The sequence below is a fragment of the Ptychodera flava genome, chromosome 12 (genome assembly GCF_041260155.1).
Source record: "Ptychodera flava strain L36383 chromosome 12, AS_Pfla_20210202, whole genome shotgun sequence".
Taxonomy (NCBI): domain Eukaryota; kingdom Metazoa; phylum Hemichordata; class Enteropneusta; family Ptychoderidae; genus Ptychodera; species Ptychodera flava.
Genome location: NC_091939.1, coordinates 36,667,889 through 36,684,902, shown reverse-complemented (window position 1 = coordinate 36,684,902; position 17,014 = coordinate 36,667,889). Strand labels below are relative to the sequence as shown.

Sequence of the window (17,014 nt, the reverse complement as noted above, 5' to 3'; positions counted from 1 at the left end):
GTTGCAGGAACTGTAGTGGACATTTAATCGATGATATAACAAATCATGTCAGGGTTATGTGACTATAAAAAGAATGATTTGCAGGGACTGCAAGTGGCACACTTTTGGAAAGGGTAGCAATAAACATATATGGTTGTAAATTTCTTAAGAAAAGTTAATTACTAAATATGAATACTTTTTTCGTTATGTCTCACTGATACATATGATGCACACAAAGACAAGCAAAGATGTCAGTTAGAAATGGTGAACAGAAAATCAGAGGAGCAGATAATTGGCAAAGTGATATATATCTTGAAGTTTAATGGTATATCATTTGCAGATAATAATAATAATAATAATTTATTTTTCTTAAGCGATTTCCATCAATAAAATATCAAACCGCTTTACAATAAAATACAAGATGAAAATACAATAATAATAAAAGTATCATAAAAATGCTCTGGTTAAAATACAAGTACATTAAAATACTCCGTTAAAAATACAAACTCTACAATGCAACATGATACGAACATCAAAACGATGACTTAATCATTATAGTACTTTCTGAAGAGATATGTTTTCAGAGATGTTTTAAAAGAGGCAACAGATGGTGACAATCTAATTTCTTTTGGTAAGGAATTCCATAAAGTGGGAGCAGCATTAGAAAAAGAACGGTAACCAAAATGTTTCTGTTCCCAGTTCACCGGCTCCAAAATTGGTGTGAACGCTGAGCGTGTAAACCGTTTAGGAACGTGAACTGTGATAAGATCAGAAAGATAAGCAGGTGCTTGATCATGCAAAATTTTATACACAAAAAGAAGAATTTTGAAATTAATTCTAGCATGGATAGGCAACCAGTGAAGCTCACGTCTCACTGGTGTGATGTGTTCATGCATTTTTGTGCGTGTAACTAGACGAGCAGCAGAATTTTGAAGTAACTGAAGTTTACAGAGGTATTTGTCTTCGATACCGAACAGCAAGCTGTTGCAGTAATCGAGACATGATGTTACAAAAGCGTGCACAAGTCTTTCAGTGTTTGTACGATCTAAAACATTTCTAATACGACCAATTCTTTGTAGAGCAAACGATGCACACTGACATAATTTCAAAATTTGAGTACTCATATCTGCAAAGCAATTTAAATAAACACCAAGATCACGAACAGATTTAGACGTAGTAACATCAGTGGTCCCTACTCGAAGAGATGACAGATCAACTGATTTCTTAAACTTTGAACAGAAGTGGATCACTTCTGTCTTAGCATCATTCAAAACCAACCGATTTTCAATCATCCATTGACGAATATCATCAATACAATGTTCAACTATGAATGCTGAGTCGACAGCACGCTCACATATCAGATACAACTGAGTATCATCTGCAAATAACATCAAATCCAGTGCATGTTTGATTATTATGTCTTCTATTAGGGTGCCGCGTACAGCGTGAAAAGTATTGGGCCCAGCCCACTTCCCTGAGGGACACCACAATCAAGATCACTCGGGGTTGACAGTATACCATCAATACACACAGTCTGAGTTCTATCACATAGGTAGGACTGAAACCAAGCAAGTGCCTTGCCCTTAATGCCAAACCTGTGCTCTAAGCGATACAACAATACCTTGTGATTGATAGTGTCGAACGCAGCGGTCAAATCAAGTAGTGAAAGAATAACTTCTTTATGACTGTCAAGTGCACGTAAAATGTCATTTTGAACTCTCAGCAAGGCACTTTCTGTGCTATGATTATGTCTGTACGCCGACTGGTATTTAGAATACAAAGAAAACTGACTAAAATACACATCAAGTTGGATTAAAACAACTCTCTCCAGAAATTTATGCTCAAATAACAGATTAGAAACAGGCCTATAATTTGATAAAACATTTGAGTCAAGGCTGGGCTTTTTCAATAAAAGGCGAACTAGAGCTTGCTTGTACATTTTAGGAACTGTACTCGAATGAAATGAGGCATTCACTATTTTGACTAAATCATGTATTACATTAGGAAGACACAGTTTCAACAGTTTAGTCGGAATAGGGTCTAGTGCACAAGACTTAGAATTCATGGCATCAACGATTTTAATAAGACTGGCTTTAGTAACAGGAGTGAACTCGTTAAACGAATACAGTAGTGACTCATTAACCTTTTCTGAGGCCAAGGACTTTGGAAATTGGTCCCTAAGCTTAGAAATTTTGTTTGAAAAGAAGTCTGAAAAAGACTGAGCCAATTGAGTTTTATCATCATGAATTGGTAAAACTGAAGCAGAGGATTTCTTTTCACCTATTAAATCGTCAACGATGCTAAATAGTTTAGTCTGATCAGCTGTTTCAATACGATTCCTGTGATATGATGCAAGTGCTTCAGTACAGAGTCTATTATAGTTCGCACGTTTTGCCGTAAAGATCAATCTGTTTACTTCAAGCGGATTTTTCCTCCATTGCTTTTCAACTTGCCGAAGATCACATTTGGCTTCACGCAGGGTCGTGTCATACCAAGGGGTGTGTGGTTTGTCACGGACAATTTTCACCTTGGCCGGAGCAACAGATATCCAGATATTTCTGGAAAGTGAGATGTACATGTACATGCACAAGTTCAGCATACATTTTCATTTGATGATGCTGAATATTTGCAGACTCACGGTGAAAGTTTTAAACTTTCAGAAAATTTGACCCAGCCGGAGTGGAGTTAAATTCTTTGGAAATTTTGAAATTGGGAGGAAAAAGAAGCCAAGAAATCGGGTGATTTGCATACCTTTGCATAAATTAACACTCCTTTATCATGCAACTTTCAACTGCTTTACAAGCTACAAGGTAAACCAAACCTTAAAAAGACATTTGCTGTAATTTTTAGCATTTGTTCAATGTTCATCGCTGTGTATCAGCATTTGTTTGTTATTCTATCACTACATAGAACACCCAATGCTGTATTTAGCAACATACCAGTGTGAACATAAATGACCATGATTGTTGATAAATGAATTCTAGTCTGGACTTGATCCGAGATCTCTTTTCAACAAAAACAACGCTGACTGTTCACTGTATGGTCTGTCTTGACATGCTAAATACTGGACATTTCATGACTCTTCAGGGAGAAGAACAAGATACTGCAGTAGATGCATAAAACAAACCACTGTGAATATTACTGAATTTGGCAGATAAAGGAGTTTAACTAAACATGTTGAGTTTATCTGTCAGCCAGGTAGCGTCTATGGTTCTCTTTTGTAGAGATCAGAAATTCTGGGCAAATATTGAATCGATGTTGTTTTTTTCCTTGGCCCCCCTAAAAGATTGTGGTATTTTTGTCTAGGCCCCCCCTATTTTTTCTTGGGAAAAATGGGTGGCCCCCCCCCCTGAAAATCCTCCACCCCCCTGGAAGTAAATTCTGAACTGTCCCATATTTTACTCTCTAAAAGTGTGTAGCTGTTGCTTCAGTGTAGCATTGGGTTAACTTTGAAGTGCATCGTCACCATGACCTATAGTCACACCATAGACTGTAGAGAAAACTAGGGTCTATGTATGGTCACACAAGCTGTGATTAGATAGCAGAAAACAAGGGTCTATCTATGGTCACACAAGCTGTGATTAGATAGCAGAAAACAAGGGTCTATGTATGGTCACACAAGCTGTGATTAGATAGCAGAAAACAAGGGTCTATGTATGGTCACACGCTGTGATTAGCAGAAAACAAGGGTCTATGGTCACACAAGCTGTGATTGGATAGCAGAAAACTAGGGTCTCTGTATGGTCACACAAGCTGTGATTGGATAGCAGAAAACTAGGGTCTCTGTATGGTCACACACGCTGTGATTGGATACGGTAACAGTGACATATGCAGAACAGATGTGATGGCGCCATGGCGTGTCGGGGACCGGTTAGGCTGCGTTCACAAATAACGATTGGGGGGGGGGGCTGGCCTGGAGGAATCTCGATTGAAATCTCTTTTTTTTTTTCAGATCCCCCCTAAGTACCCTAAAAAAATTTCAAATGCCCCCCCCCTATATGGTCAAAATGTTTCAAGTCCCCCCCCCCCAACTATCACAGGCCAGCATATTTGTAAAGGATGAGAGCGCAGAAAAAATAAACATGTTTTGCGCCGTTCTGCTCACATGTATTCAACACTACCTGTATAAGCACTTTGTAAAGTCATATTCCAAAGGCAAGTTCTTTAAATGCATCAATGAATTTTTTAGATTTATTGGTCTAAAAGCCACCTTGAGTAAATCCAACTCTGGGCAGGTCAATTGCTCCTGCCGAAGAGCACACAAAATGACAATCATGAGAGAGTAGGCAAATTGTGAATTCTGGCTAATTGCCATATTGCACAGTGACCTACCAAAAATTTGTTTCAAAACTACAAGACATATGGATTAGATGCTACTCAAAATTGACAATACTGGAAGGTTAAAATATTCCATCAAAAAATGTTTTAATCTCTGAAATTTTGGGTGTAATAATTGCAAATTTGGTTAAAAAATATATAATTTTGGTATTTTTTGGTATTAGTTTAAGTTAAAACTATACTATTTTCTGAAATTTAATATTTCATTTGAAACTAGTATAATATGTAGAAAAACAGACTATTTTATTTTGCGTTATCGATCATTCTAAAATGGCAAGAGTTGAAAGACTGACACTCAAAAACAGTGATTAAAAATTATGCCCCTTATTCAAAATGTAAGAACGTTATTGTAAAGCAAAAAAGCCTTTTTGTTAAATAGTAATTAAAGAACATAATGTGAAAAGTTAAGAAACTTTGACCCAGCCAGAGCGGAGTTAAATTCTTTTGAAATCTTGAAACTGGGAGAAAAGAGAGGCCGGGAAATCGGGGTGATTTGCATAAATTTGCATAAATTTTCACTTCTTTATCACCCACCTTACAACTGCTTGACTCGCTGAAAGATGAACCCAACCAATATTTAATCTTGAGTTGACAAATTACTTGAAATGGAACGAATCTTTGCAACCCCTGTGTTACATGAAGCGCCACCTTTAATATACCGGTATGATTAATTTAATGATATGTGGTATATAATGCAGTAGTGGGGGACGAACATGCGCAGTCCCGATAAGTACAAAAACTGACAGATCAGAATGGACCCTCGACGTTGGCAGAATATGGTATTGATTTACACTTGACACCGCAGAACTAATTTGTGAAGAAGATAGCTCTTGTCTCCCTGGGATGACGAACCATCACGTGTGTCTATTATGCTGTCAATGGGTTGTACCATAATGTACAAAATGTGGGCAATATCTCGATATTTGTCAAAATGTTTCACTGTTTTTCCCCCTTTCTTGTTATCTTTATAACTAAACGCACAAGCTACGCGCATCCTGGAGTAACATACTTGTAACATTTTTTTTATATATTTACACACCATGTTCGAAGAGGCCTGTATAACTGTCTTTCTCATTATTGCAACAGTTGAATTCCACTGTGACAAAATATGGGAGATGTCGCCTGATTGTACTTAATATCAAACAAGCAAGTCACTGAATATACGATTGTTTTTAATAAAACCTTCATAATATTCGTTCTTGAGTATTTAAGAATGTGTACTTCACAAATTAACACATAAAAAGAAAACGTCGGATCGATTTTATCTATTGATAGACTTGCTCTCATTAAAAATTTACCATTCGAAACAACGCCGCTTGTTTGCCGCCCTGTCTGTTTCATCGACTGTTATGGATTTGATACTATGACAACTCTGGGGATAATTACTTGTCAAATTTAAACAATAGATCGGAACTCCTCCTTGTAATCAATATTGTGACGTGTGTGTCCCACCTGATCTCAGTGCACAAATTTTCCCGAAGCTGTGACGCATTGTCATTTTGGCTTGATGCAATTTGGAGTACAGCGCTTTTCCGCTTCCCTTGCCATTTGATAGCCTCCAGATATAGCACATTCTCTGTTATTTTGCCAAAATGCCGGAACCCGACAATCTTGATACAATGTCACTGTCGAGTGGCAGTAGTACGTCCCGCCGAGGGTCGGCTACTTCGCGTATTTCAATGGCATCAACAGTAAGCAGTTCGTCCATGAGCAATTCGAAAATGGGAGATTTCGAAATTTGTTTCGAAGGTAATGTTGATAAGAAATATGAATGTGCCGCTTGTTGTCAAGTCTTGAGATATCCAGTACAATTTGAAGACTGTGGCCATCGTGTCTGTTCGTCCTGCTTACCGGACTTATTACGGTGAGTGCACCTTCAAATTTACATCGTAGACAAGTGTTCTGTTTAGGTTGGCGCACCATAGTTATTTTCTTGACATTTGCATACGTTGATAGTAGGAATGAGTGCAGAAGAAAATGTGCCGGAAAATGATATTCCCAACTACGTTTTTGATGAATGACACTTAGAAAATAAACTTGTACTCTCGTTAATGCGCCTTGCCATACAAATACTTGATGATAAATGTCAGTCTCTATGGAAAAATATTTGAAAATACACGACCAGGGATATATGATTGAAATATCGCATCCTGTATACCTGACAAAATTTATAAGGGCATTTCCAAGAGGCGAAAGCCTGATTAAGTCATCAAGTAGCGAAGATACAAAATGATATTTATCAAAATTGTAAAAATATCATGCTGAATTTTTCTCTGCAAGATTTTAAAACAAATATTATTTGTAGTTTACGATGTATTTTGTGAGGTTTCTATAGCAATGTTCCTGCAGTTCTACGTGCAAGTCAGTGGACTGTGATGACGCAGCACTATCTATTGGAAGTCTACTTCCTTTACGTGTTTTTGTTGCCAATGTGGGCTATACGCGGCTTTTTCAATAGAAGTAACTTATAATTAAATTTCGTTTGTATGACATTAGTATGATGCCAAATTAAAGGTTGTGGGTCCACGATAATATTGAAGAGAGTGAGATGGTCTGTTGAATGTTTCATTATTCTTTTACACAATATTTACTGTGTTATTTTTTGACTGACATAGTTGATGTCTTGCTATTTTCACCGACAATAGAAGGAAATTGAGGGGCAGTTCTGAAGGTATTTGTTCATCAGAGAAAAACAAAAGGAAAATAGAACATAAAATGGAATAACCAATAATCAGACAGAACATGAAAGCGCATTCCAATCAACTTCCAATCAACGAACAATTTGATTTTCTATCTGGCATCGTTCACTTCAACGATCAGCACTGTACCCTTTTACTGGGTATATTCATTCACTTAAATTCGTTGTAGGTCTACAAAAATATAGTTCTTTGAAACAATATGATTACTTACACAACAGTATAACTTTACACAATCCCATTAGCTGTTTCGAAATTCATCATTATAATTACGCGTTTGTCTCATTGTATAACGTAAAGATAAATAGATGTGATCTATTAAAGTATGAAAGATATGAACAAAATGGTTGCCGACTACTAACCAATCGAATTTTACAACTCGCTAAATTTTGTACGGCAATCCATAATCGTGGTCCGGTCTGCATTCATAATTGTTTTCCCGCTTTGAATTGTGAAAATTGAAAGCGTGACAATGTAAGCACTTTAATTTATCCAGTTTTGCTGATTGTCTCTTATTCCCGTGAGGAATATTTCTACGCATGACAAGAAGTGATATTAATGCTCTAATTCATGAAACCATGGTGATTTACAACAAACACGACAGCTTCCAATTAATTTGCTGCAAATGATAAAACTGTTTTATTGTTTAACCTTAGTTTTGTAGAGGGCTATTGGTCGACAGATCTAATCTGACGTTGTGAATTTATAAAGGCGGGGTCTACTCAAAATTAAACAAGTGATATTCATCCTCAAATTCACGAAACTATGGTGATTAATAACAAACGTATTTGGGGTGAGATAGGTGAAAACGTTAAGTCATTTTCCAATGCAGCAAAGCTTTTATTGAAAATTGATCGATTGTTTCACCACTATAGGATTATCTTAGGTATATTTTCTTTACTTATGTTTTTTTTAATCTTGCAATTAGTTTAATTATTTTTTTTGTATTATTGTCGTATGCTATTTGATCGTTTATTACATTTTGCTTTTCACCATTTTGTCGTGTTATTCCTTCATCGTTATGGTTTAATCATTGATAATTTCTTCTGAGTGGCTTAGAGAAATGATTAACATGTGTCTTCACCCGAGAGATGATTTTATGAACATGGCTGTTTCATGATTTTATTGGTGAATTATTTTTCACGTTTTTTCTTTCTTCGATTGATTGGTTTGATCGATTGATTATCTTACAATTCCTATCATATGTACTGGTAACGTCCCACGATCAAGTTCAATCATCCTAGAAATCCTATTTGGATGGTGATTTCACATATTACGATGAACACTATCATCCTCATCTAGGAAATCACATCATTGCCAAACAAGTTTTATGAGCTGTATTTCTAGAATGATTTCACCGACGAGAATATCAAATTTAGAGTAGGATGGTCAAATATTATAATTTGGAAAGTTGGGGAAGTCACATAGGAAACCAATCGGGGAAAGGTAACGCCTAATGCCGTGATGGACTCCTTTCCTTTGGCTTATCTCTCAATATCATTGACAACTCCTTTAAACTAAAAGTATAATTGAAAGATTGGACTATGAAATTGTTCTTTCATAGCAACTCATGTGTCTCCTTGGCTTATCTCTCAATATCATTGAAAACTCCTTTAAACTAAAAGTATAATTGAAAGATTGGACTATGAAATTGTTCTTTCATTGCAACTCATGGGCCTCCTTATCATATGTCATCTGCAAACCGTTCCATCAAACCCTACGATTTATTTTAGCAATTGCTGGTAAAATAAAATAACCGCTAAGTGATACGTTTATGTCGATTTCATTTGTCTTCCCATTTTTAATTTTTATTTCACAAATTACAATGCGCATATAACTGGCTACGTTTTGGGTAGCAATTCAGGTTCTGAATGGTCGATGATTGTGTTAGAAACTAACTCTAGCAATTAATATTTCTACCTTACTCGGTAATTTAGTCAAACCAACGTCATCCACTAGTTGAATAATTAGTGTTACGTTATTTTTTCTGAATAGAGTGTCTCCGAGATGTCCAATCGACCAAACACCTGTATCCAGAGACAGAGTAAGTAGGTATCAATCAACTTTGATGTAATAAATATGATGTAGTCACGCGATTTTAGATGTTATTTATAGTACGTAAAACTAACAAGTTTTGCAGCTTTTTACAAATATTTGTAGTAGAGTCTCTGTCTGTCTGTATACACGTACGCATTACACGTACGCATGTATGACAGTATGTATGTGTGATGATCAAACACAACTAAACTCGAACACTCTTTCCAGGTGTACGTGGACACTCCATTCGGAAAGGAGATAGGCAATTTACCAGTCAAGTGTTCTAACTACACAAAAGGTTGTGAATGGAAAGGCGTTTTGCAGGAAGTCAAGGTAATTACATCAATGCCAACTAAAAATATGTTTCTGCAACTTCTAAGTCAATGTTGATCAAAGAATACCGACTCCGTCAGTACTGATTCTCACAGCGTTGACAGTAGGATCGCCGATGTTCTTCAAAGTCTTGTAGTCTTTCCTTGTAGTATACGTAGTACCTCTCTTTTATGCTGCCACCAATATCTTGATTAATCGGCTCATTATCACAAAATTACCGATTACATTTTACAACTTAATTCGAAAAGTAATTATCAAAGCATGTATTTTTAAATGACAAAAAGCCCATTTATTACCTTCGATAGACGCATATGGATGAGTGTGGCTACATCACAGTCGATTGCCCGAATGCATGTGGAGCTCATTTCGAAAAGCGTTTCCTTGAAGGGCACGTTACCGAAGATTGCCACAAGCGCACTGTGCAGTGTGACTTCTGCCATATTTCCGTGTTTTACAAAGATGAAATTGCACATATGAATGCATGCAAGATGTTTCCCATTCCTTGTCCTAACGGATGTGCAGAAACGGATATACCGCGAGGAGAGGTGAGTGTAAAAATGAAAAATTAAGGTGCTTTGGGGTTCTCACTGAGTGCAGCTCTAAATGATTAACTTTGGCATTTGTGAAAATTTGAGCCGGCTCTCACAATTGAATCAATAGATTGCTGGCTCACAACTGGATCAATAAACTACCGTGTTACATCTTCGCCTGCCAAGGTCTCTTGTCCGGGCACCTTCATGCTCCTCGGAATCAGATAGTGAGTGGGAGACTAGACTGTATGAACATAGCCGAACTAACTACCGGGCGAGCGGACGATGGCCATGTTGCTGCGGTTGACCGATCAATGTAGTACGAAAAAGTACTTGATGTTTCAACCTCATTTTTTTCGAAGATCTTTTACTGAACCTTGAAGTTCTATGATCACTTTGAAGTGAAATTTAACGTCATTATTTTGCGTTGCGATTGAGCAAAGCGGTGACGTCTTTTTGATCAGGCATGTTCATCGGTCAAGTATTTTGAACGGGGATTGAGTTTGAGGGAAAATTACAGTTGTTAACAACTCCCCTATCACATGTCTCACCACTATGACTCGAAAGAGTTCAGAGATGAAAAGCTGTTTTTTACAGTAACGTGACTTCCCGCCAATTGCATGGACTGACATCTCGCTGAGTGTCTTACGGCAACCGCCGTAAGACACTCAACAGTTTCTGAAGTTTTCGTTAACAAAGCCGATGGTATTGTTTCACTGTTTCTATATCAGTTTTGACTGAATATTTTTTAAAAGTAAAGTGTGATTATGCTGCGGTACTACTCAAATACAAGCTCACCAGGATGATAGCTATCTGTTTATTGTGATCAGGATATTATTTGCCAATAAAATTGAAGAACACTGATTTGTTATTGCTTTTTTTCAATCATGTCGATGTCGTTACAAATGCGTGTACTTGTAATGCGGCTTTGTGCTAGTGCTCAAGCCATTGAAGTTGATTATTATTATTATGTTCCTTTAGATGACTGTGCTTTCAACGATGTCAATGTAACAGAAACAACACATCAGTTTAGTTCAATTTTATTAGCAAGTGACAACATTAACAAAACCAACAAGGTGGTTTCTAATGAGGTATGCTAACTGCAATCGACTCCCTTGGCTAAATGTTCTTTGTGGAACTCTTAACACAGCCCAGGAAGTTACAATGTACGGGACCAATCTGCCAAAGAGAACAGTGTAGATATATACAGTCAAAGCTAATCATTTCAACTTGATATTTTTTCAAGTTTCAAGAATTACAGAAAACAACAAAACGACATAACGCAAAGGTAGAAACGTCGCCACATCTACATCTAGTTTTCATCACATTGGTCCACGGACCCCAGCAAAGTGTGAGCGTTATCCCATCCCTGTGTATAACTATGTGCCATGCTGAACTGAATGAATCATGTTCATTATGTCACCTACTCTACACTGTTGTTGAACGTGACTGAGGATTGTGTCGGTGACAATTTGCAGTAAACTGTTAGATTTTTTGGCTCCTATAGTTTACTAGGAATCTTGTCTGTGAAGACAATCTCTCTAAAACGACTGACTGGATTGGAATATTTAGAGATCCGTAATGACGATGTTGATTTCACTCATGAACTGATGTACATAAAACTCGATTGCAATTAATTTGGGAGAATAGGATCTTTTAATTACTCAAATTTATCAAAAAGTGTTAGGTGCCCTAAAGCTTAAAGTTGCAATATTACAAATAACCAATAAAAACAAGTAAATTGCGAAAAAATGTAGACGAGCTTAAACTTTGCCGATTTAACCAATATTACAACAATATTAGTTCCAATCGTTTTACATATTTTAGAAAAGTAAGAATGAGTTTTTATTGGTTTCTTGATTTTAATGGACATTGTGGATCGTTTCCATTTCAAAAGCTGTACCTGGAAAGCCATATCTACACACAGACACATTGTAGTACTTTAGCCAAGCCTGATCAAATCAGTTAAGACATGTATGTGTGATGGCCGTAGACACTGTAGTTGTGTGATGGCTCTCGACAATGTAGTTATCGTTCATGTCACTCCTTAATCTGTAATCCTCACGAAAAATTGAAAATTGACAAGGGAATCATTGTGTATACAGGTGAAGGCTCATTGTGACAATGATTGTCCAAAGGCGAAGATACCGTGCCCATTTGCACCCTGTGGATGTGACTATAAGGTAATATAAGCTTACGCATCGGAAGACACTGGAAAGAATGCATGTGAACAACTACTGCATATTCAAAATGATTTGTCACAATTCTCTGTAAAGCAATCTCTTATGTCGATACAGATATATTTGGAGACTGTGGTGAAAAATTTGCAAAGTATCATTTTCTGGTAATAACTGTCTTTACTAATTTACGATATGGTCAAAAACAAAATGTTAGCTAAAGAAACAAATATAATGAGGCCTATCAATCAACAAGAATGTGAAAGGATTAATAAAACATACATGAGATATTTTCCTGCGTTACAAAAGGAAATATAAATATTACATATTTCTACAGGAAAGGATATTAATGTCATTTAAATATTTTGAAGCCTACAATTAAACTGAGTTTCTCCTTTGAGCTAAACTAGATTTACAATTCTCTTAGTGTGAGCGTCAGAAGATGACGAAACACTTGAAAGATGAACCAACTCAGCATTTAACAATGGTTGGAAACACTATTGTGAAGCACGTATCACTTCTGGATAACCATGGAGAAACTCTTACTGATCATAAGGTAACGTTCACATGTACTTGGATAATTGTATTGCCATTGATCTGTCTCTTTGTCTGCAGCATTCTGTCCATGATTTTACGAAAAAAAAGTCAATTTGATTGAAGATGTCATGAAGATGAACGTCATGCTAGCTTGGAATGTTACGATGGTTGTCATTGTATAATTTTTGGAGGCACTTGGATAGATTGAAAAGGACTGCGTTGACCTATTGTGACAGTGGTATTCCCTTTGAATTGTAATTTGAAACATTTAGGCTAAGTACGAAAATAAAACACCACTTTCTTTTACTGTAAGGAAGCATTATCGCCTACAATAAATATCGATAGTGAATTGTACGTTAACACAGGATTCTGTAAAAAGTTATCCATTGGCAAGATGGATTTCATTGATCTAAAACTCGTCCGTGGGATTACACCACCATTTCAAAATCAGAGAGTCATACCTGACTTGCCGCTTCACATTTTACTTCAACTTGTGGTTACTTTTTGTTACATCATGCAATTGTAAAATCCACTCGCAAAAAAGTTAACAGCACTTTAGTATAAATACGTTTACGTTTAAAACTTTCAAATCAAACATGTGATTTAAGATATTAAAAACATATGTATTTTGTTACTGCCATTTGACAAACATTTGATGATGTTATGTACCTGCAACTATGAATCCCTTTAATCAATCAATCAATCAATCAATCAATCAATCAATCAATCACTTTATTGCTAAACAAGGCAAAGTTACATTCAAATTTGTGTCAGATGCTGTTAGCGGGGGAAATAACGTATTAGAAATATATAAAGTGGCAATTTATTCATCTTAGAAAAGATGTAAATAAATTCTTATTTTCTTTTAAATCATCAAAAATAAAATCGCACGAACGTACGGAAGGAAAAATGTATCGGTGAGTGCTATATTGTGGACATACCATGCTTGTGAAATTAATCCAAATAATAATCATTTCTACACTGCACAGGAACAACTAGTGGAATGTCGCCAAAAAGTGTATGATTTAGAGAAGATGTACGGATCACAATTAGTTTGGAAAATTGATCGATATGCCGAAAGAATGCAGGAAGCTAAAACTGGAAAGAAACCGACAATATTTAGCCCTCCTTTTTTGACCAGCCGGCATGGCTACAAGCTGGCTGTTTCTCTCTGCTTGAACGGTGATGGAAAGGGTAAGTCATTTTATGCAAATCTCCTCGTTAAAAGAGTCACCCTAACAGAAACCAAAGAACTTGAAACATTCTGTCATTGTCAAAAACGATAGCGTTTCAAAGTTTAAAATTTGTGGCAAATGCACTCCAAATATTTTCGCTCACAAAGAAATCTACGGAACCGTGGAAAGGAGCTGATAAAATCAACACTAGTTGTCTGTTACCATAACTAAATGGCTATAAAACGTTTTTTACATTAGTTCATATTAACCATTGTTTACTGTTTATTACCGTGCTAAATGAAGGAAGACAACAAGATGACAGATATTGAGGGATCAAAACTTTATGAAGCAAAGGTGATGGATAGGATATTGAATATCACTGACAATGATGAATAAAATACTGAAGCGAGAGAAAGAGCTATTACGTCATCAGTAACGACTGTGTGTATTTATTTTCTATTTGCAGCTAAGAACCATTTTATGTCTGTCTTTGTTTGCATCTGCCGGTCTGAGTATGATCCGCTACTACCATGGCCATTTAGTCATCGTATCATATTTACCTTAATTGACCAGTGTCAAGACCCGGCTGCTCGCAGAAACATTGCTTACCAAATCAAACCAAATATTTGCAAGGAAAACAAACCATTTCTGGGAAGACCAAGTGGTGAACGAAATGCAAGTTTTGGCACTCAGAAGTTTGTACCGATAGCAACGATCAAGACCCTCGATTACATCAGAGATGATACCATGTTTATCAAGGTTCATGTTGATCACGATCAAATGATTTTACTGTAAATTGTCAAAGTACATAATATTAAGAAATATTCAGCATAAGATGAGGAGATGTGGTATAGCCACGGTCCCTCCACAAAAGGGACCGTGCCGTAGCAGATAAAGGAGATTTGGTGTAATGGATAAGAAGAGCAACTTTACTTGTTTCAGAATACGAAGCCGTCATATCTTATTTGAAGAAGTTATATGACAATGTATCTTGGTTGGATAATACATTCAATTTGCTTTTACAATAACTCACACAATATCTATGAATGTTGATTCATAGAATTCAATTTGTGATGCACCAAGTTATCTATTGAATCAATATTCAAATAATATAATGTGTTAAAATACTGCGATGATCAATCATAGTGCTGGACATTACGCGTAACTCAATCCAACATACAGTTACGCACACATACGCACGCATGATGTCTGGGGTAAGTAAAATCTTGTGTGTGTCCAGAAATTCACTCCACAGTATGATTAATTTAGAAAACATAGGGATGGGCAACTATACCTATTGTCTCTGCAAACTGCATAAATTGGAAAAAAGTTATTTGTTTGGACATAAATATCAATGTTGAAAGGCACAACTAATTTCTCTAACAGGAACATAGTTTGAAGGACCCTATGGAAATAGCTATAGGTTGTAGGTTTTCTAGAAACATAGGAAAAAGTGCTTTCTTTGAATGACACGAAAGTTTGCTGTAACAAAGAAAGTTTAGTTTTTCACATGAGACATATTACTTGTCACTTTCACAAAAAACCGACAATAGATAGTTTGTGTACATAATTCAAAGAGTTAATGTGTATATATATATATATATATGGTGTTTGTTGTTCCATTACATTGTACTCTTAATTTTCAACTGGATTGGTAATTCAATATTCTCCTTTTGTCAGACATGGTGATCACAATATTTTTAATTTGATATGTTACATTATTAAGCAACAAAACTTGTGCTTTCAAAATAAAACTATTCAGGAGACTTGTTATTGCTGTTAATGTTCCTCAAATCATGTGAAATGTTTTCTCCTTGCACTAAAGTCTCTGATTTTCCAAGTTGTAGGTTTCAATATATGGGGTTTTGTTTGCAAACAGCATCTATGACCCATCAAGACAAAGTGCTGTCCATCTTTTTCTCAAATGCATTCAGTGTGAATAATAACCTTCAAAAGCTGGACAAACTATCGTAGTTGTGTATGTAATGTAATGTACAAATTCAATTTGCCGTGTACGACATTAAGTGGTAGAAATTATTACCAGCGTGTTTTTACTTTGTACAAGTATAAATATTATAGTGTCGGTGGAGGATGTTGATGGCTACTTCAGAGGATACAACTTGGATAAACACGATTGGAACTAATTTGGGATAATTGGATCTTAAAATTTTTCGATTTTCTCAAAAGCATTAGGTGCCATATAACAAAGTACTCGTAAAACAAGTTTGTAACTTAACAAGAAAAGCAGATGAGCTTACATTTGCAGGTTAAAATGACTTTACTTCACCATCCAATTATCCCAAATTAGTTCCAATCGTGTTGATAATAGCAGTGTATGGGCGGTATAGCTAACAAAGTGAAAACAGTTCCATTTATCATTCTCACGTGCTCTGAATAATGCTTTTAAAATCGTTGGAAGAATCAAAGTAAGAAAAACTCAAGTACATTTTGTGCAAAACAAGTTATCTTGGATAAAGTTTCTAATCAAGGATCAAATGTTGTTTTTTAAGCTGTTGATCCCTGTTTGGATGGTGGCACTTCTTGTCTGTGATTAGTGCCATCATCGTCTAGTGGGATAGTCCATGTATAGTAATTTATGCATGGTATATGTCTAATTCTATTTATGGAAAGGTTTATTGTGTTTATCAATTGAGTTATCAAGTTACTTGCATGTCTATTTTATTCATTGATATTGGTACCGGTATGTCAGTCTGAATGTTGGGATTGATTGCAGTCTAACCTATGTATAGTGGAATACTCAAGGAACCCAGAAAAGGTGACCACTATATTGAAATAGCCATGCTCTAGAGTGTGAATGTGGCATTACTTTCGGTGTAAATGGATCCAATGTCATATCTTGAAAGTCATTATGCCTTCACTTTCTGAATCAATTTGATACCGATATAAAATTGGTCAAATGGATTCATTTCTTGCTTGCAGTGTAGGCAATTTTGACAGAGGTGTCATTCAAAGTCGAATATGCTGACCATTATACACAATTTGTGTATCAAATTCAGGAGTGAAATGTTGCGAAAATGTTTCAAGGTGAGCACTACAGAGAGGTGATCGCTCTGTAAGGGTGACCACTAGGACATGTGTGACTTGATGTGTTGTAGGGTGATGTTAGGTTATATGTACAAGAAAATTGTAAATTTATTGAGAGATGAAGAATCACTCCAGTAAGGAATATATGTTCATGGATGTAAGATACA

The 17,014-nt window shown here is 36.1% G+C and overlaps 1 protein-coding gene across 1 annotated transcript; it reads left to right on the top strand.

Annotated features, from left to right (window-relative positions):
* The first annotated feature begins 5,771 nt into the window (after positions 1-5,771).
* On the top strand, positions 5,772-15,839 carry LOC139145766 (TNF receptor-associated factor 4-like). The gene is made up of 8 exons (XM_070717069.1): positions 5,772-6,181; positions 9,009-9,057; positions 9,279-9,383; positions 9,689-9,928; positions 12,019-12,096; positions 12,518-12,646; positions 13,617-13,821; positions 14,269-15,839. The coding sequence occupies exons 1-8, from the start codon at positions 5,910-5,912 to the stop codon at positions 14,595-14,597; spliced, it is 1,407 nt and encodes a 468-aa protein (XP_070573170.1). The 5' UTR covers positions 5,772-5,909; the 3' UTR covers positions 14,598-15,839.
* Positions 15,840-17,014: the final 1,175 nt, after the last annotated feature.